The sequence below is a fragment of the Mesocricetus auratus genome, unplaced genomic scaffold, assembly GCF_017639785.1.
Source record: "Mesocricetus auratus isolate SY011 unplaced genomic scaffold, BCM_Maur_2.0 Super-Scaffold_100125, whole genome shotgun sequence".
Classification (NCBI taxonomy): Eukaryota; Metazoa; Chordata; class Mammalia; order Rodentia; family Cricetidae; genus Mesocricetus; species Mesocricetus auratus.
The window spans coordinates 541,082-566,595 of NW_024429248.1; the positions used below are offsets into that span (position 1 = coordinate 541,082).

General features: G+C 47.3%; 1 protein-coding gene and 1 long non-coding RNA gene across 9 annotated transcripts in view; one reads left to right on the top strand and one right to left on the bottom strand.

The window, feature by feature from the left end:
• Positions 1-791: 791 nt before the first annotated feature.
• On the bottom strand, positions 792-24,393 carry Znf746 (zinc finger protein 746). 7 transcript variants are annotated; one of them, XM_005087164.4, is made up of 7 exons: positions 24,236-24,393; positions 21,235-21,534; positions 21,039-21,120; positions 20,066-20,179; positions 5,138-5,329; positions 4,445-4,570; positions 792-3,379 (listed from the first exon to the last, which is right to left on the bottom strand). In XM_005087164.4, the coding sequence occupies exons 1-7, from the start codon at positions 24,257-24,259 to the stop codon at positions 2,283-2,285; spliced, it is 1,935 nt and encodes a 644-aa protein (XP_005087221.1). In that variant the 5' UTR covers positions 24,260-24,393; the 3' UTR covers positions 792-2,282. The 7 variants fall into 7 exon arrangements, with proteins under 7 accessions (XP_005087221.1, XP_005087220.1, XP_012981504.1 ...); XM_005087163.4 differs by having other exon boundaries at positions 792-3,382; XM_013126050.3 differs by having other exon boundaries at positions 20,048-20,179.
• A 171-nt stretch (positions 24,394-24,564) lies between these two features.
• LOC110339511 overlaps positions 24,565-25,514 on the top strand; it is a 59,136-nt gene continuing 58,186 nt past the window's right edge. For both annotated transcript variants that reach the window (XR_005873510.1, XR_002381589.2), the window contains exon 1: positions 24,565-24,901. This is a non-coding gene — a long non-coding RNA (uncharacterized LOC110339511). The remainder of the gene's footprint in view (positions 24,902-25,514) is intronic.

Here is a 25,514-nt window from a genome sequence, read left to right on the forward strand (position 1 = left end):
TTTTTTTTTTTTTTTTTTTTTGAGACAGGGTTTCTCTGTATTGTTTTGGAGCCTGTTCGAACTCTCTTTGCAGACCAGGCTGGACTCAAACTCACAGAGACCCGCCTACTACCTCTGCCTCCCGAGTGCTGGGGTTAAAGGCGTGCGCCACCACCGCCCGGCTACATCTTCCTTCTTAATTATGTGTGTCTGTGTGGGAGTGTGTGCTCATGAATGCAGGTCCTCAGGGGCCAGGGCATCAGATCCATTGGAGCTAGGATTACAGGAAGTTCACAGCACCTAACATGAGTGCTGGGAATTGAACTTGGGTTCTCTGAAAGAGCAGCAAGTGCTCTTAACTGCTGAGCCATCTATCCAGCCCCCAATATATTTTTTCTTTTCCTTAAAAATTATGACCAAGACAACGAATGGCAAAAGTGTGAGGTAAAGTACCGACAGTAGTTAGCCTTGGGGGGAGTGTGGCAGAAACGCTTCTGGAAGCAGCAGGACCAGGATGCAGCTGGAAGTATTTCTGCCTCCCCAGGCAAGCAGGGTGGGCGGGCTCAACAGCTTGTATCCATTTTCTTGATATCCCATAGTTTTCTCCAAGAGTGTCCTATTTTCCTGAATACCATCTCAAAGAGAACTAAACCATGTATACTTTGTTTATAGTCTGTGGCGAAGTGACCCCACACATAGTCCCCAAGGTGGCCAAGTGTTAGCGATGGTGGTTCAGAAATGGCCTCCTGGAGGTGTTTAGAAGCAGCAGGAAAAGTGACCAAATGTCTAAGAATGGAATTCATCAAACAGCCTTGGTGCTGGTTAGGTTTTATTTTAACAGGATGTTTTCTGTTCATTTGTTTTTCAAAATATCAGTTATATCAATATTAGAAGTGTAAACAGGTACAAAATATACAGTACATAGAAACAATCTTCTTAACTAGTCTATTTCTAATAAAAGTACGCAGAAGGGAGCTGAATGGGCGCCATGGTCTCTGCCCTCTTCAGGGAGTCATTACCCATTTGGGCAAGAGGACGGTGGCTGCTTTAACAAAACGGGAATGGCTATATGTGGGGACAGCACTGCTTTGACAGAAACTGGGACCTAGCTCTAGTTCCACTGTGAAGATACTCCAGGCAAGCCTGAGAAGGCCGTTTACCCAGTTAGTTACCTGGCATTCCAACTACCTCCGAGAGCCTAGTGATGCGGAGGCGTGGGGCGGGGCAGGGGGGGGAGGGTTGGAGACACTCGGGGAATGGCTGGCCAGCGTGAGCTGCCAAGGCAGTTCTGTGTCTTGATGATCTGATCCATTTGTGTGGGACAAAGCTTTTGCAAGTCCTCAAACTCTTTCCTTCCCTAAACTGATGTTCCACGAGAGCCAGGGCTCAGCTGACCTCTTCCCAGTTCTTGGAACACGCGGCACTAGTAGTAAGGGCCGTGTCCTCTTTGAGCCCTTTATCTCTTCCCTCAAAAGAAGCACCTGTCTAGCTGCTTCCCACAGTCATGGTAATGGAATGGGATGTGGGTGGAACCATTTTGAAAATGAACACACTACACAATGGGTGGTCAACAGAAGCATCTATGGGTAATGAACACATATACCCCAAGATGATGGCCCTGGCTTTCTGAGACTTCATGGTTGAGGGCCCAACACTCTCCAGATCTAACACTACTACAGTGAAGTACCACCTTAGACAGTACCACAGATGGCTCAAAACAGGGAAAAGTCAGGCTAGGCTTTAGGGGCCTTTCAGAAGGTGAGTGCTGCTTCTAGTGGAGTACTTTCGCTGAGCGGAAGCTGTCAGTCTAGGCCTCAGCGCCCTCATAACCCAGGTCTAAGGTCTAGACCAGCAGCCTGGACAGAACCAGAACTCACCTGCATAGGATTGTGTGGCCAAGACTGTGAGTGCCCTTGCCTGCTCCTCCCACTGACCACCTTTCCAACACTGCTAAGGTGGACACGCACCCCTGAAAGCCACAAGCACACCTCAGAACTTCAACTGCTGTTGCTACTGTTTTCCATCTTTCCCCTCAAAAATTAAAGAAAAAAACCAATAAAAAAGGGTTTGTAATTAAATTACTTAAGATCCTACTACGGTGTTCAGTCTCACAGTCGGAATCCTACACTCTTTAAGGTGGAGGCTGCATTGATAGTTTCTTTCCAGTGATCAGTTCAGCAACATGGAAATTTGGTTCTCTGCCAAGTCTCCCTTTGCTTCTGAGCTTTCAGGCCACCCTGATGTCTGCACACGGGGCTTTGTACATGTGTGGCCTGCAGGGGCCACAGGAGGGTTGGGGGTCCTCACAGGTCCCCACTACCATCAGTGGGTCCCAGGACACTTAGGCCACAAGTCCAGTCAGTCACAAGGTCTGTGGAGGCCATGGGTCCTTTGGCTGCGGGGCTCTTGAAGGGGTCGGGAGGAGCTGGCAGTGGTGGGAGCGGCTGCCCGTGAGTGGGTGCCTTGGCCACCGCGGGGTGGTTGCGCTGGTGCTTGCGGAGGTGGTCCTTGCGGATGAAGCTCTTGCCACACACCGTGCAGGTGAAGGGCCGCACGCCCGTGTGTGTTCGGTAGTGGTCGATGAGCTTGGAGCGCTCTGTGAAGCGCTTCTCACACTCGGTGCAGGGGAAGGGCCGCTCACCAGTGTGCAGCATGCGGTGGCGGATGAGGTGTGCAGGGCGTGTGAAGCAGCGGCCACACTCCCCGCACCGCAGGGCGCTGCTGTCCCGTGCGCTGCCCCCACCTCCACTGCCACCGCCGCCGCCTCCAGTAGTGGTGGAGGCGGCCCCAGTGCCCGCCCCGTCGGACAGTCCACAGCTGCGCTGATGCGCACTCAGGCTCACCTGCAGCTGGAAGCTCTTTCCGCACGTGGCACAGGTGAAGGGCCGGCCTCCGGGAGGCGCTGCCGGGTGCTTCTTCTGCCCCGGTTTGTGGCCAAAGCCTTTGGTCCGGCCCGGGTATTTGCAGGGATCGTTGAAGGGTCTTGGGGCCTGGCTGGGGTCTAAGATGGTATCGCCACTATCCGGAGAGGAAAAAGGGAGCCCCTCGGCCACCGTCCTCGGGTTCAGGCCCACTGGAGGTTTACACCGGAAATTCCAGCCCCACCTGACGCCACCGAAGAGCCAATCCCCGGCTGGGGCCTCCTCCTGTGCTATGGCAGGACTGAGCTCACCAATGTCCCTCTCTGGTCGCGTGGGCTCCCGGAGGCCCAGCACCGGGTCCTGGCTGGGGAAGGAGCTGCCTTGGCTTTCCCAGGCTCCTTCCTGGATGGGGCTGGGGAAGAACCTTGCGGCTTGGCCTGGTGCAAACAAAGTTCCATGAGCCTCCAGGTCGGTGGGATGCACAGGTGTGGCCACCACTTCCTCTTCCTGGACTTCTGTTTTGATAACAATTTTTACGTCTGCTGAGAAGAGAGAAGAGCAGAGATCCTTCTGAACATTTTTAAAGGACAAAAATGGTCAGCGCCTTCATCTGGAAGCGCAGCAGTTGGCCTGCCCATGGAGCATCACAGCTCAAATGAGCATCCTGTCCTGGTTGTACGGCCCGCCAAAAGCTTCCCCTGCCCCGGTGACTTCCCCACAGGAAAAGCGACCCCCAAATTCTGCTCTCAGATTCTGTTTTCTGTTTCTTTGGCTGTTAAAATAAATCACGAGTTTATTCTAAGAAAGGGTCTCTGAGTGTGATGGCCATGTACTAAATAAGGCAGAAGCATGAGCATGGCCTCCCAGGCATCTGGGACTCTGTACAGCTGTCAGGCACATTTCCTAACCGCAGCTCCACTGCGAATGCCCAACTTCACAGGGCGACAGGATGAGCCTGGACACCACATCTAAAGGTACCTCAGCATGCCATCTGGTACACAGTAAGTGCAGGTATCTTATGACCAAAATGCTGCTGAATGAACGGAACTGCTTGACTTTAAATGCATTGAATTTCAGCCCCAAGGCTTGTTATCAGGGATCTTGGAGTTTTAGCGTATTTGGGTGTAGGGATGGTAAAAGATGACAGAAATTCTAAGTAACAGACAACTGGCTTGCAAACAAGAGAACGAGTACAAGAATGTGAGGGTTGTTCTTCCCAACTCTGGCTTCCACGGTCTCTGGCAGTACCAGTATCTAGGAAGTGGTTTTAGCTTAGTCTGTTTGCATCTGTGCCCTGGGAGCCACAGGTTGCCTGGGAGGATGTGTGTGTGTGTGTGTGTGTGTGTGTGTGTGTGTGTGCGCGCGCGCGCGCGCGCTTATTTGAGCAGACTGGCTAACTCTACATGAAAGGAACTGGCATCTATAAAGAACATGGGCATCCTCAAGAGAGGCTGTTCCCATCAGAGTTCTCTTGAAGAGAGCAGAAGACACAGGGACCTACAAGATCAGACTCAGGGCACGGTGGCTGGAAGGATGGGACAGTTCACCGTAAGAACAGGGCTCCCAGGCCAGGCCTTCCCTCTCCTCTCCTGCCACTCCTGTACCTTCTGTGGATGCTGCTGTGCTGAGCTTCAGGGTCCCATCTGAGCATGCTGAAGACGGGTGGTGGGGAGGGAGATCTGCTTGCCAGGAAGTGGGCGGGATGGTGGTCGAAAAGTTGGAATGGACACCTGTAAGGAAAGGAAATGGCCATCTGTGGGTCAGGGAAGGAAAAGGACACGGGAGAACAGTGAACATGAAAACCAGGGAGAAGGCCAGGGTGGTGAAACCCTGAAAGCCCTGTTCTGAATGACCGTGTGCCTTGGCCTCTCTGGAAAGTCAGATGTTATCAACTCATTCTCCTTTCTCCAACAAGAAGCTATGCCTCGAGGTAAGTTTGAAAAACTGCTTATCAGGCCAGATTTTTTTCTTTTTTTTAGAAAGATTTATTTTATACACATGGGTGTTTTGCCTGCCTGTGTGTCTGTGTACCACATGCCTGCCTCATACCCTCAGAGGCCAGAAGAGGGCATCCGAGTCCTTGTGATAGTTGTTAACTGCCATGTGGGTGCTGGGAATTAAATCTGTGTCCTTGGAAGAGCAGTCAGTGCTCTTAACTACTGAGCCATCTTTGCAACCCCTAGGCTAGATCTCCTGAGAGCTCACAGTTCCTCAAACACTTTTAGGCACCTTCCCAACCTCTACCATAAGTCCCTAAAACTCATCCCAGAGTCTGCTCCCCTGCCTCAATTACTTACCAGAGTTAGCATCCGTGGAGATGTCTCCTGCCCCAGAGTCCAACTGGCTGAGGCCCCAGGGCTCTTCCCCAATATCTGGCTGTCCAGCTGCCCAGGCTTCCACACCTAGACCCTGTTGCTCTTGCAGCTGGAGCTCCCCCTCCTGCTTGATCTGCATCAAGAGGTCAGGGGCAGGAACTGGGGCTCCGGAGCCTAGGAGAAGGAGAGCGTGTAAGCCCCTTAGGCCTGAGCTGGATGTATATATGATCAAGGAGATACTTAGGGTCTAACAGTACAAGAAAAGATATGGCAGTAGGTGCCTGGGTTGATGAGAAGGAAGGACACACAGACATATTCAGGGTTAGAGCCAACCCAAGGGTAAATCCTAGCTGCCCTGGAGGCCTGCTGCCACTTGTATGTAACATAGGAAGTCTTAATCTCTCTTTTCTTTTCTTTTTCTTTTTTGAGATAGGGTTTCTCTTTATAGCTTTGGAGTCTGTCCTGGAACTTATTTTGTAGACCAGACTGGCCTCGAACTCACAGAGATCCGCCTGCCTCTGCCTCCTGAGCACTGGGATTAAAAGTATGCACCACCACCACCACCACCTGGTCTAACCTCTCTTTCCTTATGTATTCACATGAGCTTAAAAGAAAGTCTAGAGGGGATGGAGTGAGGAGCTGGGGATTATATTCAGATGGTGGAGTACCCACCGAGCCCAAGGAGCTATCAGTCCAGTCCCCGGCACTGTATAAAACAGGTATGGTGGCACACCCAGGTAATCTGAGGACTTGGGAGGTAGAGGTAAACGGATCAGAAGTTTAAGATCATCCTTAGCTAAACAGAGTTTGAAGCTAGCCTGGAATAAATGAGGCCCTGTTTTCCAAAAACAACAAAACAAAAACAAAGGAGGTGTGTATGTGTACATGTGTGGGTGGGGGTGGGGATTACACAATGGTAAATGGCCCAAAGAGTTCTTGACAAATAGCAAAGTCCCTGGAATCATCTCTGTAGATGTTAACAATGGCATTCACAGCTTCTGTTTCTGACTAACAGTAGCTGGACATGCAGGGAATCAGGGAAACTCCCCAAAGTACGGGCATCTAAAACCGTGGGGAAATACAAAGGTTTTAAGCACAGATGACAACCTACAAATACAGTAAACAGAAGCTGGAGCTATTGGAAGATTAGTGAGTGCTGCCTGGGTTGAGGGAGTATACATATCCAAGCAGAGTAGGAGTGAACCCCACAAAGCTACCCGCCCAACAGGGCGGGGTCAAGGTAGAGATAAAAGGTAGTAAAAGGAAAAGGGGCCTCCCTTTTTTTCTCCTGGAAGCCAGCCACGCTTCTAACTCCTGGTATGTGCGACTCTCTCTTTCCCTGATAAATAAATATATTGTTTTTCCCTATATAGCCTCGATTATCGTTATAAAGCAGAGTAGTGCTACCTACTGACTTCTCCCCAAGAACACCCCAGTCAGAAGAAAGAGGGACATTATCTTCACAGGTAAGAGAAAATAACAAACTAGAACTCTGTCTTTCAATTACCAAGATGGAACAAAGGCATTTTCAGACAAATCCATTACACATAAACCATCAAATTCATAAAAAGTCACCCCATGCTGGGTGGTGGTGCACGCCTTTAATCCCAGCACTCTCAGGAGGTAGAGGCAGGTGGATCGCTGTGAGTTCAAGACCAGCCTGGTCTATAAGAGCTAGTTCCAGGACAGCCTCCAAAGTCACAGAGAAAACCTGTCTCAAGAAAAAAAAAAAGTCACCCCATGAAGGAAGGGAAAAAAAAAATCCCCAAAGCCCTCTGGAAAGAATAAAAAAAAATGCAACTTTTTTTTTTTCTTTTTGGTCTTTTCAAGGTAGGGTTCTCTGTGTAGCCCTGGCTGTTCTAGAACTCACTCTGTAAACTAGGCTGTCCTCAAACAGAGACTGCCTTCCTCTGCCTTCTAGGTGCTGGAATTAGAGGTGTGAGTCACTACCGCTTAACAGACTGTAACCTTCAAACTAATTAAAATAACAACATTCTGAAGGGTGGGGGAAAATCTAAATGAATAAACCTCAAAGGAAGAATGAGGGAAATGCAAAAGAGACACGAATAAGACTAACATTCAAGGGAACTCAGCAGAAGACCCAGACAAAGCGTGACCAAACCCTTTTCTGGTTTTAGAGGGCACCAGGCATACAAGTAGTGCACAGACATGCATGCAGACAGAACATCCATACACTAAAATTAAAAAGTTAACAGAAAGCAAAATAGAAATCAGTAATTCCATGGAGTTATATGTAAACATATGCATGTATCTTTGTAAATAATTCAAGGGTTTAAGGGAAAACTGAAATGCAAATCAGTTGCTAATGTTGCTAGATGCTAATATTGATGAAAATATTGTCACAATGTATGGGCTGGAGCAACAGTGGAACATACAAGAAATTTTGTAGTTTTGCATGTTTATAGTAGAAAAGACAGCATGAGGATTAATTAATGGGCTAGTCAGGTAATGCAAAGTATCACAAAAGAAGCAATGCCAACAACAAAAACCATTACTATTATTTTTGAGACAGGGTTTCTCTATGTAGCTGCAGCTGTCCTGGACCTCACCAGGCTGACCTCAAAACAAAAGCCTTTCAAGAGCAGAAGGAAGCTACACCTGTGCTCAGGCCTCTAAATCCAGCTTCTTGGCAGGCAGTGGGAAGGGATGATAAGCATGTTACTGAAGGTTTCCTGAGCAACGTTCTGAAACCCTGCCTCGATAAAGAGTGGGAACAAACCAACCAACCAAAGACAGCTGGGGACAGTGCAGAGGTAGAGAGTACTTGTCTAGCCTGTGAGAAGCCCTAGATTTAATACCCAGTTTGAGACAGAAAGACTTGAGAGTGGAATTAGTACATTAGAATAAGGGAAAACAACGTGGAGAGCATAAGATTAGTTTACTGAAAAGAATATTAAGTCAGTTCATCTCTAGTAAAAGTTCCAGGAGAATGGCCTGAGAATGAAAAGAAGGGGGTGGGGCATAGATGCAGCTGCGGTTAAAATGGTAAAAAGCATACTGCAAATGGTATTCTAAATGAACAAATCCCTAGAAAAATGACAACTTGTTAAAACTGACCAAAACAGGAACAGAATACCAAATAATCTTTAACTAAAATACACTAAATCTGTTGTCTAAAGCTTCCAACAAAGAACATTTGAGACCCGCATGGCTTCAGTGGTGTCTTCTGAATACTCAGAATAGGCCATTCCAACTCAAGCAGACTCTTGGAGCAAATGGAGACCACATCATGGCTTGTATCTGTAATACTTTAAAAGCAGGAGGAGACAGTCTAGAAAAGGGAAGTTATAGTCTAACTGACAATCAACATAATAAACCTACAGTGTACAGAAATGATTATGATGCACTAAGGTTGATTCCAGGACTACAAAGTTGGCTCAATTTTAGGATATAATGTAACTTACTGTATTAGTACACTAAAGGAACAAACAAAAAACCCTATAGTCTCAATAGATGCCAAAGCTAACAAAAAAATCCATTCTATAAAACTCTGTAGTCCCTCCCATCGGATGTTAGACACCTCTAGCCACCCAGAATTGTAGAACTTATCAATGGCATTCTCAAGGTGGAACGTTCAAAGCAGTCTCTTTAAAATCATGAGTCATTAGAGTGCCTATTATTATAGTGATATTTTGTTTATGTTTTAACAAATAAAGCTTTGCAGAGGCAGGTGGATTTCTATTTGAGATCAGCCTGGTCTACAAGAGCTAGTTCCAGGACAGCCTCCAAAGCCACAGAGAAACCCTTTGGTTTGTCTTGAAAAACCAAAACCAACCAACCAACCAACCAACCAACCAACCAACCAACCAACCAACCAACCAAACAAAACCAAATAAAGCGCAGAGCTAAGCCACTAGAGGCCAGGGAGTGGTGGCCACACCTTTAATCCCAGGACTCAGGAGACAGGCAGAGGGTTCTGTGCTAATTCAAGACCACCCTGGGCTACATGAGATTGAATCTGTCTAAAAGAGAAACAGAGCTCACAAAGGGATCCCAGCCTTTAATCCCAGCACTAGGGAGGTGGAGACAGGAGTGATACGGCTGGGTGGAGAAGGGAGCGCAGTGCAGTCTGAGCAGTCAGTGTGAGGATGCAGTCTGAGGACAGCATTGATCCTTTGGTCTGAGCATTGGTAGAGTGAGAATTCTCTACCGGCTGGCCACTCTGCTTCTCTGATCTTCCAGCGTTAACAACTATATCTGACTCTGGGTTTTTATTATTAACACATTATCATGTGTATATCACCAGGGTGCCCATTTCCTACTGAAGCCAGATTTAAAACAGAAAACAATACATCATTATTAATTAATGATGTGATTAATTTCTTAGGAAATTTGAAAATGATTAGATAATTATTAGAAAAATTATTAGTATTAATGAGAATTTCAGTAAGATTTCTAGAAATGTCAACAAATAGAGGCAACTGCTTTTTTGATTTGTTCTTGTTCTTGTTCAAGACAGGGATTCTCTGTGTAGACTTAGCTGTTCTGGAACTCACCCTGTAGACCAGGCTGGCCTGCTTTTTTGATACACCACTAGTGTTTTAAGGAGCCAATTAATTGCTACTTTTCCTCTGAGGACAGGATAACCCCTTTGGCCTGAGGATCCTAACCTGAGACACAATGGAGGAAAGAAGTGAGGCTAAGCTATTTTTGTGATGGTAATTCAGACTTTGGCTTTTATCTGTGGACAAAAAACTTCTTTACAATGACCCTAGTATTAGCCTGGGCTGGAGCCTGTTCCTAGTAGGGATGTTGAGGACACCTGTTTCAGGAGGTGACCAGTGGCCCAGGGACTATGCTGGTGTAGCTCCTGATCCTCACCTCTCCTTCCTAGTGTGTTACTCCACACTACCAGAGACTGGCTGTACGAAGGGCAGAGAACTGAAAACAGCCCTTCCACAGAGCTCCTGCTGGATGGGAGGGGTTTCCTGCCTTTAGTCTCCATAAATCAGCAATAAACAGAAACTGCCAGTTAAAACAAGATATCATTGAGCTTAGTAATTAAAAAACAATAAAGAAACCAAATTACACAAGAAATGAAGAAATATAACTAAAGAAAAAGTATAAAACCTTTTGGCCATAAAATTATAAAATCTAATTGAGATATTACAGATGGAATAAGTACTGCAGGTCTTATTGCAGTACTTATTGACTCAGAGAGTGAAAAGTGTCAATACTTTGCAATTTCAAAACCCCATTTGCATTTTTCATGGCACTTGATTAGGCAGTGAAAGTTTCCTCACAACAGTAAAGGAAAAGAACAAAGTACCAAGGTCTCTTCGGAACTCAACGGAAAACCTAGCCCTGCTGGGTTGATGACTTGAATATGTAAAGCAAAGCTTGAAACTTTCAGTAGGAAATACAAGACTTTATGATCTGGAAACTGGGAAACATGTCTTAATTGTTGGAGACACAAAAAGGCTCATGCTTGCAGGGGGTACAGTGGAGTGAGAAGCACGTGGGCTTTAAAACGTACAGAGCACACTGTTTAGCAGAGGAGCACGGCCCATCACATACGTGGTTCTTAGTCCCAGCTCCAGCACACGAAACAGTCAACAACCCCCCCCGAGAGTGTGAGTACACATACAAAGATTCATATTCACATATGTAAAGAGATTTTACAAATGAATAAGAAAAACACCTAAAAAGACCAATAGAAGAATGGTCCATAAACACAGCCCACAGTGCTTTATCACACGCATTCAAGACATTCACTCCCACATGATCAGAACCTTTCCAATGCGGCAGGAGAGGAGCCCCAGGTCCTGCTGGGGACACTCTGACATTACTGGGTCATTCCCAGGTCTATACTAGAGAAACTTACAAATGCCTAAGAATTTTCACAACAGCATGTACTTATAACAAAACAACCAAACCAAACCAAAATCCACAACTAGCCCTAACCCTAACTTCGAAAACAATGCAAATACTCCCCAGCAGTAAAAGAAATGCAATGTGTTAGTCATAACAACTATGAAGTGAAAAGTCATGGAAATGAACTAGTTTTATGTAAACACAGAGGGCTCAAGCACAGATGCCAAATGAGAAAAGCAAGCCCAAAAAGAAAATTTACACAATGGCACCATTCATAAAAAGTAAAAACCAGGTAAGCCAAACAATGGTTTTTGGGAATACACACAGAAAATAACAATAAAGAAGGCAGGGAATGATCTGCTCAGTTCCAGGTCTCTGTTTGTTTAAAGAGGGAAGGGCTGGGTCTTGGAAGGACATGGACTCTGGAAGGTCCTGGTGGTGCTCCCTTCTCATGCTGGGTGTTGGCTTCACTCTAGATACGCCATCAATCTTCTTCCTGGGCATTTTTTTTTTAAAGATTTATTTATTACATATACAGTGTTTTGCCTACATGCCAGAAGAGGGCACCAGATTGAATTGTAGATGGTTGTGAGCCACCATGTGGTTGCTGGGAATTGAACTCAGGACCTTTGGAAGAACAGTCAGTGCTCTTAACCTCTAAGCCATCTGTGTGATGCAGAAAAACCACATAAAAAACAAAAGTGACCCTCTATGTTTGATAATAACACTTGTCCACAATAAAAACTTCTGGTTAGGAGATGGGATAGAGTACTTGGTGACCACACGCATGCAAGAATCTATACTGGATTTCCACACAGCTCCCCCCCAAACCATCCAAAACTTTTGGTTAGGTACAAGTTGTGTGCGTGGTGCTGAAGACAGTGCCTAGCACCTTGCATATTACCCAAGAACGCTATCACTGAGTTATATCCTCAGCCTTTGTTTCACAATGGAGACTCAAATTTCTGATACTCCTTCCTCCTGTATGTATGCCATGGTTATAGGTGTAAATAAAACCATATTTTATTTAAAATTATATAATAAATCACCAATTTAAAAGGATAGTCTTAAATAATTTTTAAAGATATATTTTTTGTTATGTATATGGTATGTGTCTTTGTGTGCAAGTGAGAACAGGTGCCCTTAGACTCGAAGGCTTAGAAACTAGAAGCACTGCTCCTCTGGAGCTGGAGTAACAGATGTGGGTAAGCTGCCTGACACGGGTGCTGGGAACAGAACTTTGGTCCTCTGGAAGAGCAGCAAGTGGTCTTAACTGTTGAGTCATCTCTCTGGCTCCTTTTGAAGATACCTTTTTTTTTTTTTGGAGATGGGGTTCTCTGTGTAGTAGTCCTGGCTGTTCTAGAACTCACTCTGTGGACCAAGCTGGCTTCAAACTCACAGAGATCCGCCCGTCTCTGCCTCCCAAGTGCTGGGATTAAAGGCATGTATCACCACCACCAGCCAGGCTAGATTTTTTTTTTTTTTGAGACAGGGCCTCACTATGAAGCCTTAACTGGCCTGGAACTTGCTATGTAGACCAGGCTGGTCTCAAACTCAGAGATCTACCTGCCTCTGCCTCCCAAGTTCTGGGATGACAGGTATGCTTCACCATGCCTGGTCCTTTAGAAGATACGTTAAACAGGATTCCTAGCCAGGTATGATGACACACACCCTGAGACTCAGTAGCAGGGCTTCAGATGTGAGGTAGCCAAGGACATGGAAGAAGCATTATCTTTATAGCTATGTCTATGCTCAAAATGTTGCTTTGTGACTGAACATCCTAAACTTCAGTTAGGTTATTCCCACTATATTAAAACTAAGGGGAGGGGGAGTCTCCTAGTTGCCACACTGTGAACTAACAAAGGATTTGTATCCTCCAAGGACTCAGGCTTCAAAATACCATTGACATTGTGGTTTTGATCTCTTTACTGGGTTTCTAAAAGAAAAAAAAAATGGGAAGAAATACCCTAGAAGTGTGCTCCAGTATACCAAGATTTGGGAGGAAAAAGGTTACCTTACCACTCAAATATGCTACTCACCTCATAAATATTCATAGTAGCTCTTACAAAAATAACAAGTGCAAGATCTTTTCCAGCTACCCACCCTTGGGTCAGTGTGTTCCCAGCTCTATGAAGTGTGCTATGGCTTTGCTCCACTTTGTTAGGTAAATTATTGCTTAAACTGAGCCCCTCGGATGAAGTCTTTCCTTTCAGACAAGAAGCCAAGAAATCTCCTTCCAGGTAACAGTCCCAGGGCTCAACAGGCAAGGCAGTACTTCAAGTGCAAGGCAAACCTAGGCAATACCGGGAAATGCCATCTCAAAGTGAAAACAAAGAAATACATTTAAAAGGAGGCTTGTGTATAGCTCAGTGATAGAATGCTAGCTTGTTACAAACAAGGACCCGAGTTTACTCTTTAGTTCTGAAAACAAAACAAACTACCTGATAAAAATCACAATGCATGAGGAAACTCTAGAAACATCAGCAAGGGTGTCTATTCTATAACACCTTAGCCAAATGTCCCTGGGTTTTATACCTAGCACTGCCAAAGGAGCCTCTCATGACTTTTTTTTGTAAGGATTAAAAAAACCAGAGTGTCTGAACAGAACAGATGACTCACCATACCTAATAAGACCATCTAATGAAGTTAAAACATACCACACACATCCCTGCTACAACTATATAAAACACAAAATTAAGTCTAAAAGAAAATCCTATTTGTTAGAGAAATGACCACCAGGACAAGACTGTGAAACCTATTCAACCACCTAAGAAATTGTCAATAAGAGTCTTCCTGTGGACAGAAAAGCTCAGCATTGTAATGATGGCAGTTCTCTAGAAGTTACATTATAAAGCAAGTGAATACAATTCATTCATGTTCCCAAGAGGATTTTCTTGAGAACTTAAAGATTCCAAAATGCATACTGAAGAGCAAAGATCCAAGAACAGCCCGACAGTTCAGAGACCAAGGGGGCAGGTCTGACCCACGAGGTAAGGTTTTGAGGAGCTAAAACGTGTGGTGTTGGTAGAGACAGACAGAGCAACAAACAGAACAAAGAACAGCCTTGTGTATATGCAGAAGCTAGTTCAAGCTGGAAGTGCGTGTTGAGTCTGGGTCTCATGTATTTTAAGCTGGTCTCCAATGAATTTTTAAAAACATTTATTATTATTGTATGTGTGTGAGTGGCAGTGTCCACATGACATAGCACATGTGTAGAGGTCAGAGAGAAACTTTCAGGAGTTGGTTCTCTCTTACCATGTAGATCCCAGGGATTGAACTCACATCACCAGGCTTGGTAGCAAGTGTTTTCTGTGTGTGGCTTGTTAGTCACCCCTCCAACTTTCTCTGTAGTCCATGTTTCTTTGGAGCAGACCTAAGGTGTCAGTCCTGGTCACCCCCTCTGCCAGCACCCTGCTCTCCCCAGAGTCAACAGAAGCCTTGCCCTTCAGCATTCTGAAACGTGTTTCTGATGTCTTTTCCCACTTTTCGTAATTAACATTTGCCAGGCAGGCAGGGGTGAAATTTTATCTCAGTTTAAGCCTTACCTCGTGGATCACTGAACTGTCGGGCTGTTCTTGGATCTTTGCTCTTCAGTATGCATTTTGGAATCTTTAAGTTCTCAAGAAAATCCTCTTGGGAACATGAATGAATTGTATTCACTTGCTTTATAATGTAACTTCTAGAGAACTGCCATCATTACGATGCTGAGCTTTTCTGTCCAGGAAGACTCTCTTATTGATCTTGAGTTTCTGATTTTCGTGCCTCCACTCAGTCGCTTAAGTATGTGCCATTGTGTCCAGTGGAAAAAATTTAAATTCTCATTTGAAGCCTCTATAAATATTAATCCTAGATGGAATGAGGACTTAAATTTAAAAAGCAAAACCTTAAGAAATATCTAAAAAATCCAATGTGGGTTGATAAGACGGCTCAGTGTGTAGTGATGCTGGCTGAAGCTAACGACCAGAGTTTGATCACCAGGACACACACAGTGTAAGAACCCATCCTACAAGCTGTCCTGACCTCCATGTGTGCCATGGCACATGCAAGTGCACACACATCCACACCCCTAAACTTAAAGTGTAATTTAAAAATATTTAAAGGGGGGCTGGAGAGATGGCTGAGTGGTTAAGGGCACTCTTCTTGATGACCAGAGTTCAATCCCCACATCAAGCAGCTTACAGCTGCCTCTAACCCGAGTTCCAGGGGATCTGACTTGCATTCATGTGCACATAGCTCCCCCATACATATAATTAAAATAAAAAATATTTAAAGGGCCTGCAGAGATGGCTCAGCTGTTAAGAGCATTTGTTAGTTCTAGGGGGAATATGATGCCTTCTTCTGGTCTCTGTATGTACTGCACACACATGGTGTATCTACATAAGTGTAGACAAGACATTCATAAACGTAAGTTAATCTTTTAAAGAAAAAAATTAAGACAATAGCTTGCTCTGCTTCCTGATTGGCCTGAGATGAGCAGACTCTTTTTTTTTTTTCCTCTGTATGATATGATATTCTGTTGGAGAAACAGAAATTAAACTGAGATACAATTTCACCCCTGCCTGCCTGGCAAATGTTAATTATGAAAAGGTATCAGAAACATGTTTCCGAATGCTGAAGGGCAAGGCTTCTGTTGACTCTGGGGAGAGCAAGGGTACTGGAGGGAGGGGGGTGACCAGGACTGACACACTGGCGGGCACCTTAGGTCTGCTCCAAAGAAACAACGACACATTGATGCAAAGATGTGCTCAAGGATGCTCTACCCTGCTGCTTGTGGCAGAGAAAGACATTACTGGAAAATATGCTGCAAGTTTTTTTTGTTCTTGTTTTGTTTCGATAGGGTCTTACTATGTAGCCCTAAGTGGTCTGAAAGTTAACACTGGCATACATTATTACGTCTGGATTTTTCTTTTATCTTGTTGAGAGAAGGTCTCATTATTATATTCCTAGCTGGTCTCAAGAGTCTTCCACTTTCCAAATGCCGAGATTACAGGCATGTGTCACATCCAGCTATAGAGCTGTTTTCAAATACCAAGCACCTGCTGAAAAGGCTAGGGCAGGTGCAGAAGGCCCCGCCTCTAAGCCAGGACTGAGGCCATGGCAGGAAGGCCTGCACTAAAACAGCAGGACTATCTCCCACAGCAGCAACACCCTAATGAGTTAGAACAGACAAACGTGAAATAGAGTAAAAATACAATGACATTTATGCTGGCTTTCCAAAACACTTTGGCAATGAAGGGCAAGTAGTTACTGCATGGAGAACAGGACTCAGTCTGCAAAGGCTAAGAGTACCGGAGACACATCTTAAAGGATGGAATGAGCATACACTCAAAATCACTTCCTGAATTCCTATTCTCTGTTATGAAATACTTGTGATCAAAACACACACATTTTATCATTTGAGATTTATAAATGGGAGGGAAGACATGCATATAATGAATAAATACAAAATACTTGCAACAGAGAGACTACAATTGTGGGTGGGAGAGCTACAAGTTAGATAGGGTGACGGGGCAGAGTCCCATTCAAAGGCCAGCCTGTAGTGGCTCTACAGAAGTACACCAGCCAAAGATTGGGGACCGGCAGCTCTGAATGCTCAGCAAACAGCTTAGAGGACAGTGGAATGAGAGCAGAAATACAGGATAATGGCAGGTTCGCTGGGCTTTGGAGATTGGATGGAAAGTTAGGACATGTACTTTAGGGGGATCTTTTCTGGGTCCAAGCAGACTGTAGGGCCTAAGGGCAGGACCAGTGAGACTGAGGTTTGGAAGGAGTCTAGGTAACTGAGTGGGAGGGTTAGAAAGAGAAGGTGGATGTATGTTGTGAATAGAGGACTTGGGTTTTTGGCTTACAGCTGGATGGATGGAGAAGCCAGGGAGAATGAGGGAAGAGTGGGTTTCAAAGGGAGATTACCAGCTTGCCTTGGATGTATTTACCATGGCTATCTCAAGTGGAAACACAGTCCAGGCAGTGGGGTGTGGGAAATTCAGGCAGTGTCAAGGCTAGGGGCACACACCTAGACATAGGAACTGAGGCCCAAGCTGCCATGAGGAAGGGACTGTGAAAATGAGGGGCCACCATTTCAGAGAGGTCTCAAGGCCACAGGAAACAGCAAAGGAAGGGCAGCAGGGGTGTGGCAGGAACCACAGGAGATAGAGGTGTCCTGTGTATCCAGACAGGGCTTCAGGAAGCAGTGCTACGGTTGGGTGTGTCCCTGGAATCCCTACGTTGGAAATTTAATCCCTTCATCTTTGTTAATGTATTAGAGGTGGAACCTTTGGAGACAAGCAGGATTAGATAAGGTCACAAGTATGTGATCCCCCATAATAGCCTGAGTGGCTTTGTAAAAGGCGAAGGAAATTTGCTGTTTCACAATGGGATGTCCTCTGTCGCCTTCAGCAACAAGGGCTTCACCAGGTATGGCCCCTTGCCCTTGACTCTACAGCCGCCAGACTAGGACGGTGGGGAATCTATAATGACAGTCTTTGGTGTTCAGTAATAACAGAAAATGAATTATGGCAGCAAGTCATGGTGGCAAACTCTCTAGACACAATGAGGAAGGCAGACCTTTTGGCACTATCAGTTCACTGGAGACTGATACAGTCAGGCTTAGTGGGAGAGGCACCCAGATAAAAGGGATGGCCTGGAGACATACATGCTCCCTCTGGAGCCGGAATGGAGGCTAGAAAAGTGGGGAGTCTTGGGAGAGGAGTGGGGCCAAGGGAGGAAATGTCTGTTGCCCTTGAGAAGGTGGCATAGGGCAGAGTCTTGGGTCAGGCAGAAGGGACGTCCTTGGGCTGTGGAGCTACAGAACAGGCAGGGCACAAGAAGTTGGAGGGCAAGGGCCATGAGAATGCTTTTTTTTTTCCTTAAAAAAATTTGTTTTTAGATTTATTTTCTCTTGTGTGTGAATGTTCAGTCCATACATATATACATGTACCACATGTGTGTCTAATGCAGAAGGCACATGTGTGCCTGTTGTCAGATCTCTTAGAAATGGAGTTTCACAGATGGCTATGAAATACCATGTGGGTACTGGGAAAATAACCTGGGTCCTCTATAAGAGCAACAGGTGCTCTTAACCACTGATCCAGCACCCACCCCCAGTGGGTTTTTAAAATGAAAAATGATCTTTTAATATTAAACTGAAATTCTTGGTTTTGTGAGCTCTATATAACCAGGACTAGGTTTGGTCTGTGAGCAATAATTTGCCAGGCTCTGAGCTAACGAGGCAACTGAGATGGTGCTGGTGACTACTGGCTGATAAAAGCTCCCACTAAGCGCTGGTCAGGAGTACCACATGGGACTGGCTGCAGGGTTATGGTTTGCCACTGGCAGCTGTGTGGGTGCAGGTGCAGAGCATGCAGATGATTTCTCTGGGATTATGGTTTTCCAAGTAGATGGTGAACACAGGGAAAGTGAGAGAGTATATGAAGGGGCAACTAATGATGGCCACAGGGATAGAGGAGGAGAGAGTGAAGGCTTTGAAGGTCCTGCAGACGGAGGATTTGTGGACTGTACGTTCTAAAGATGGCAAGAACCACAGCAGGAAGTGCTGTGGAATACATGCTAGGAATGGGGTCAGTGGAAGGAACGAGGAGACCACCAACAGTGCCAGATGATGAAGGGGTGGAGAGGTAAGGCCAGCACATGGATAGAGCCATCTTCAAGAGCAGGAAGGTGAAGGATGGTGAGGTGCCTGGAGATCTAAAGGAGGCTTCAGCTCAAGACAGCGTTTGCAGAGAGGAGAGAGAGGCTAGCAAGGGTCAATGATGAGGAGCAAGGACGCTGGCCTCTTGAAAGCCCAACGTCAAAGGGTCATGGGAAAGAGGACAACAGAGCTTCAGGGCAATGGCACTTGCAAAGAGTCAGGGCTCAGCCTGAGCAAGACGATGGGACTCCACCAGCTCCAGTAGTACTTGCTAGGCATGGTGGGTTCTGAAAAGCACCATGGAGACATTAGGGGGTGAAGAGAAGAGATGAGGCCTGGCAAGGGCACGGGCCAACCCAATCAAGAATTGGAGGAGGGCGGAGACCCCAGATGCCAGGACCGAGGAGGGAAGAAAGGCAACATTTGATTCCTGCCGACAAGTTCCAACAGACAGTGGAGACTGAGGGCCAGCAACTGGCTGTTTCTTGGACCCTACTGGTTTTCACAAGGGATATTGTCACATGTTTCAAACATTAAGGAATAACATCAGATACCAGAAAAAAAAAAATCAGATACCAGGAACCTTTCACTTTTGGCTTTGGAAGTCAAGGTTACATGTGCCCCCCACCTCTTCCAGGCAGGGGACTCAGCAGGCACCTTTCCACCATCTAGCTGATACACTGTCCTTGGTACAAGACTCTCAAACTACATCTGCTGAACTATGTAGTTAGTGCATTAGTGAAAACTAGCTCAGCCCTAGACCTGCTTCTGCCCTTGTCTGAGATGAAGCTTAACCTCTATGAAGTGAACACATAAAACATAATTAACTACATAGGAGTTAACCACAGGAAGATCTGAGTGATACAGAATCAAGGACACAAAGCCAAGATGGCAGGACAGGCGAGGAACAAAGGAGGAGGCAGAGGTTGAGCAGAGACAATGTCTCTTTGTCTCTTGCCAAACGGCCCAGCAAGGTCTTCCATGTAGGAACTCAGCATCCCCATCCTTCCTGAACTTGAAGAGGTGCTGACTAGCTCCAGGGAAATGTGAGACACTATGTTTAGTATCCAAGTCACTTGAAGTAAACATCTGATTCTAATCACATTGGACCATACAGCTTGCCAATGGGTTCTGAAACTCCTAGTACGTTTACGACTGGATGACTCCTTGCACATCTCTGAATAGCTAGAGCTTTTCACTTCCTCTTCTCTCATCCCCTGCTTTTGGCTTTGCTCTCTATGTCCAGGATGGAAATCACTAGTTTCTACAACATGACTGAGTAAGTCAGTTATGACTCATCCATGAAAGATTTCATTTGAAACTTTCTGTGTCTTTTTGGAAAGAAGAGTAACACCACCCCTAGACCTCTGCTTTTCTATGTTCATTTGGTCACCTGGTGAGTCCCTGACCTTTTCCCAACCTTTCACCTGGACTTGGGTCCACAGGAACCTCTGGGACCTTGGGGCCGGTGCGACGCCAAGTGCATGGCTCCTTGCCTTGTTCAATCTGGGAGAGGACCTCGGGTTTGGAGATGGCATAGTCTGAGGAAAGACAGGGGGTTAATTTTGCCATGTTTTCATCAGAGCTGGGGACAGGCTGCTGTAAAATCACTAGCAGCCTAGAAACTAAATGCCTTGACTGGTACAAAATAGCAGTTCTCAATGGTAGGCATTCTGCTGAAAAGTCTAGGGACAATCTTGTGTAGAATCTAGGCGGTGGGAGAGGTGCTACTGTATATTCAAGAGTACATAGAGGAGCCCCCACCCCAACAGTCATCTGTCCACAGGGCTAGCAGTGCTGGGTTACAGGGCCACATTAAGGAGCAGCATGTCTGCAAAGCAAAACACACTGAGTGTACTCACTCACAATCCCACCAAACACTCCTGACTAGAAAGAAAGGCCAAGAAGAGGGGTCTGGGCCTTTCAGGACAATAGCCCCAGGGGCTGGGGCAGCAGGGTTTGGGGGCACAGAAAGAACACCTGTTTTGAGAGGCAAGGTCTACCTTATTCTCCACAGATCCTGTGATGGGTTACATAAAAGCAACCCAATTGATGGTTAAAGAACAATTCCTTCACTAAAGTAGAGTTGGTTAAAAACACACTGGAGAGCTGTGGCCCACCTGTACTCCAGTCTCAGCAAAAGTAGAGATGTCAATACTCTGGGTCTGGTGAGAACAGAGGTTAGCACTGTCGTTGGTCTGCTATCCCACCAAGCAGAAGTGAGTGTCTGACACTTCACCCCGCAACATGAGAAGGAAGGATGGCTAGGTGAGGGTGGAGAACTTTCTTTGCTCAAAGTATCTAGGGATCTACACATCACTGACCTGAAGACAACTCTATCACAAAGAGAGGTCTGGGAACTCTAAATCCCACCTTACAGAGGAGTGTGTCAGGCCTTACCCAGGGAGACCAGCGTCTCATAGTTGCCCCTCATCACGTGCTTGTAGAGCTCCTTCTGCCAGTCCTCCAGCTTGCCCCACTCCTGCTCAGAGAAAAATACATTGCCACATCATCAAAGGTCAGAGGAACCTGAAACCACAGACACACTTGCAGGCATGGACCCTTGGGCTCCTACCCCAGGAGCCTCAAAAGTTACCTTGGGGACCTCGCCCTTGCTGCCAGGGGGCAGCCGCAGAATCCAGAAGTTCCTGTTGCGCAGCAGATTCTCCACGTTCTCCAGCCGCCGCTGCAGCAGCCCGTACTCCTGCAGCAGGGTCCCCAGCACGGCCCACTTGCCCTCCAGCTGGTTGCTGAACTCCACAGCTGTCTTCTCACAGTCAGCCAGCTTCTTCTCCGCCATCCCAGTTCGGCCTTCTAGAGAAAGCAGTCGAGCAGCCTGTGATTCAATCTTCCTCTCCATGGCCTGAATTGTAGCTGCCATTGTCCATGGAGAAATCTTCAAGAAACAGGAAAAACCAACATCATTCTTTGCACCGTTATCCTTCTCTCCGAGGCATGAGGGGAGCTAAGCTGGGAGTGGGGAGCCCATGTATGTGGGAAGCAGGGACACCCTATATCATGCACCAGATCTGCCGCAGTGACAGCCTCTTTGGGTGTAAAGCTCTGGCCTGAGGCTGGCAGGTGCCTTGCTCAGGATCCCACAGCACACTGTGCAGATTCCTACCTTGGTGCTTTCCACTCTGTTCAGTCATGCCCTGTATGTGCCTACACCGAGCATCTCTTCTGGAGGACACTGTGTCTTTTCACAGCACAGTGCTAAGCACATGGTAAACACACAGTGCGATTTTGCAAAATAAACAGTGACTTAGCATTGCGGGGTGTTTTAGTGGAGAAACGATAAACTGCAGGTTTACTAGGGCCCAGCCTGCACTCCTGTCACAATCGAACAGGAACTGCCTGATGATGACCCAGCAAAAACTCCAGCTGCTTCAGCTGAGAGGCACAAACAAGGGGGTTGCTTAAGTGCTTTTTAAAAAAGCATCTCGTGCCCCCTCTTAACAGATAAATGACCAATTCCCTTTCCTGTAGGACAATCTGATTTGGTCCCTTCCTAATTGTCTTCCTCGTGAGCTAAAATTACCTTTAGGGCCAATTTTAGCCAATCAAAGAGTTATTTTGTTTGTTTTTGTGATGAAGTCTCACATGGCCCAGGCTGATCTAGAATGCGCTAGGTAGCAGAGGATGGCCTTGAACCCTTGATCTTCCTTGCCTTTATCATCCCAAGTCCTGGAGTGACAAGTGTGTTACTATGCCTGCAAGGTATGAATCAGTCTCAGACATGAGCCGCCCTTGAGTTCAGTGACATACTCTTATCTGGTGAGGAAGGTAGACAGTCATACTTTTACATGTGCAAACAATCACAAGACTGATCTCAGTCCCTGTCATTGGGAATGGCAGAGGCTTAAGTGACTTCCCAAGGGAGATGAAGAGCTCTTTTTGGGTGAGAGTGGGAAGAATTCCTCCATGTACATAGGAGGTGCAACTCACAGGACCAATTAGAGATTCCCCGAATGGGTGCTACTTCTGGCCGATGTCTGAAGACAGATGTTCCTTACATTTTAATAAGAATACGGGAACCAAAAAAAAAAAAAAAAAAGGTGGATGGCTACTCTGTAAAATAAAAGTGACTTCTAGGAACTAGTGTGTACTCATTTGAGTTGCTGGGAACCAGAATGTGGGAAGACACATCAGAAAATGGTGCCAAGAGAGCTTGACCAGAGCCAGAAAAGCTGGTCTGGATGGTGCTCCAGAGTTTCTCAGGCTGTATCCGAGGAGGGACACTGGGTCTGACGGAGGACTTTCAGTGGGTCTCAGAAGGTGGGTTCTGATGAAGGAAACTGCTGTGGGGGGATACTTCTGGCCCCGTCTTCCCGTTTAGGGCCAGCCCTGTCCATTTCAGCAGAATCCTTGTACTTTGCCACCATCCCCTCTGCTGTAATCTCTGTGTTACACAAAAAGGACGTCTGCACAAACGTCTTTGCTATTCTTGTTTAACATCTGAACAATGGGTCGGTTCTGTTTGTTTGCTTGTCTGAACCATTTTTATGGCGCTCATGGCCTTTGAACTGTGTAGTGGCGGTGCTCTGTTGACGTCTAAGCACCTTTGCTAACTCAAAGGGAAGGTGGAACAGCCATCTGTGAAACAGGCAGCGAAGCCAAAACTCAGAGCTCAAGAGGGTGGTCTAAGAGAGGATGCCATATCCCTCCACTCACTGTTCCCCACCCACATGACGCAGTCCGGGCTCTTCCAGCCCCTTCCAAACTCTGCAGCCTCATAAACCAAAACCATCTCTCCAAGGCTTGTGGGCCGGTCCTGTCCTGTCCCGTCTCTGTGTCATGCCTCTCTCTGCTGCCCACGTCCTATGGAACCCCTAGCTGATAACTCAAATTCACAGAAGCACAGAATACCCGTCCAGGCAGGAGAAACGCGGTCTGCTAAGCACCTGCCTTCGGACTTCCGTTTTCCACCGGGTTGCCACAACCTTTCTGTTCAACCATATGGCTACTTGGTGTACCTGTCTGCTTTCCTCACCACAGCCGTTTGAACTGTGTGAGCACTGTCTTCCCACGCTTTCTCTCCGAGATTTCTCAGCCAAGTTAACTTCGCTGGGCCGCCAGCTTTTCTTTTCTACCAAATAATAACTACCACAGTAGCTACCCCACAAGGTTTGCAGTGCGGACAAACATCATGTCTAAACCGGGCTGAGCACAGCGCCAGCCTGGCAGGACAAATGGGAGAGCAGCCGTCGCGCGCCGCCTGGGGAGGGCTGGGCACACAGTGGGTGCTCAGTGTCTGCGGAATCGACGACGGACACCTCCCAGGTGCCACCAGGCCGCTGGGGGGGAGCTGGGGGAGGGAAGCACCAGCCCGGGCGCTGAAGAAGGAGCCCGGCCCGGGGACGCGCAGACCGGGAACTTGGCGCGGGTCGGCCTCCCGGGCGCGGACGGCGGTTCCCGGCGCCCGGCTCCACCCGGTCCGGTAGGCCCCGGCGGACCTCGCGGCCGCTCGCCGCAGCCCCAGGACCCGCAGGCCCGGTCTGGCCCGGAAGCCCTCCTGGGGCCTGCGGCACTGCGTGCTGGGCCCCGGCCTTCCGGGGCCCGAGGCCGCGCGGTCCAAGCGCGCGGGCCGCCCTTACCGGAGCCGCGGCCGCCTCGGCCATGGCCCTGCGCTGTCCTGCCCGGCGCGGAGGAAGTCGACGCCGCGGCGCGCGGCCCCACGCAGGCCCGGAGCGCCCGGTCCTCTCCGCCGGCAGGGCCGCTGCCTTCCTTCCCCGCCGCGCTCCTCGCAGGCCGGCCTCCCGCCGCTCCGCCCGCAGCCGCACCGCCACCGTCAGCGCCCGGCCACTCCACACTGCATCCTGGGAGCCGGCGCCGCGGCCAGGCCGACGAAGGCCCGTGAGGCTTCCTGGAGGCAGCGCGGCGGCACAGCTCCACCTGCAGCTCGAGCGGCGAACGGCAGCGCCGCCGCCGCCGCCGCCGCCGCCGCCACCGCCGCCGCGCCCGGCCCCGCCCTCCGCACGAGGCCCCGCCTCACCCCGACCTCCAGGCCACGCCCCTGAGCGGCGCTCCGCCCCTTGCAGGTCCCTGTGGCGCTCGCGGTGGGGACTGGTGGTGGGTTTTTGCTCACCAGAACTGTCAACTCAGCAGTGGCAAACCTGGTTTGGCTGTATAAAACCTGGGCTCACGGCTTCGGCGGGCAATGAGCGCCCCTGGCTCGGTCACTTCTGCAACTGGCCAGCAGTCGTACGCCTATCTTTGCCTTGAAACGGAATTAATACTTCCAACAACAGAAAAATGGCTTGGTAAGTCACGGTAGGCATCGTGTAGGATTTTCTGTAATATGTGTATTATAATAAGCATTTAAATGACATGAAATTATAGGGTTTTCTACAATGCGTGTATTATAATAAACGTTTTAATGATGTGAAAAAATGGAATAAAATTCTATCGTTTAAAAATGTTTTAATGGAGCTGGAGGGACACCTCAGCAGCTCAAAGCACTTGCTGTTATTGCAGAGGGGTTTGGTTCCCAGAACCCACAAGGCAGTTCACAACCGTCTGTAAATAAGTCCAGTTTCCACAGATCTGACCCCCTCCTGTGATGTACCTGGGCATCATGTACGCAGCAAAAGATATTGATTATATATTTGCGTATACACACGTGTGTGTATATATGTATGTATATATATATAGAGAGAGAGAATAGTATGGAACGATTTCATTTTGATGTTAAAATGTGTGTATAATAGGATGTGTTATGTGTACTGTTATGTGTTCATTAAATGTTCATATAAAATTTTATGTCCAACAAAGTTAGGCAGGTTTGGAAGTATATACACTAACGCAGTGCGGTAGTTTTATGTTAATACAGAGACCACAGACTTTTTTCAATTCATTTGTTTGTGTCATAATAAC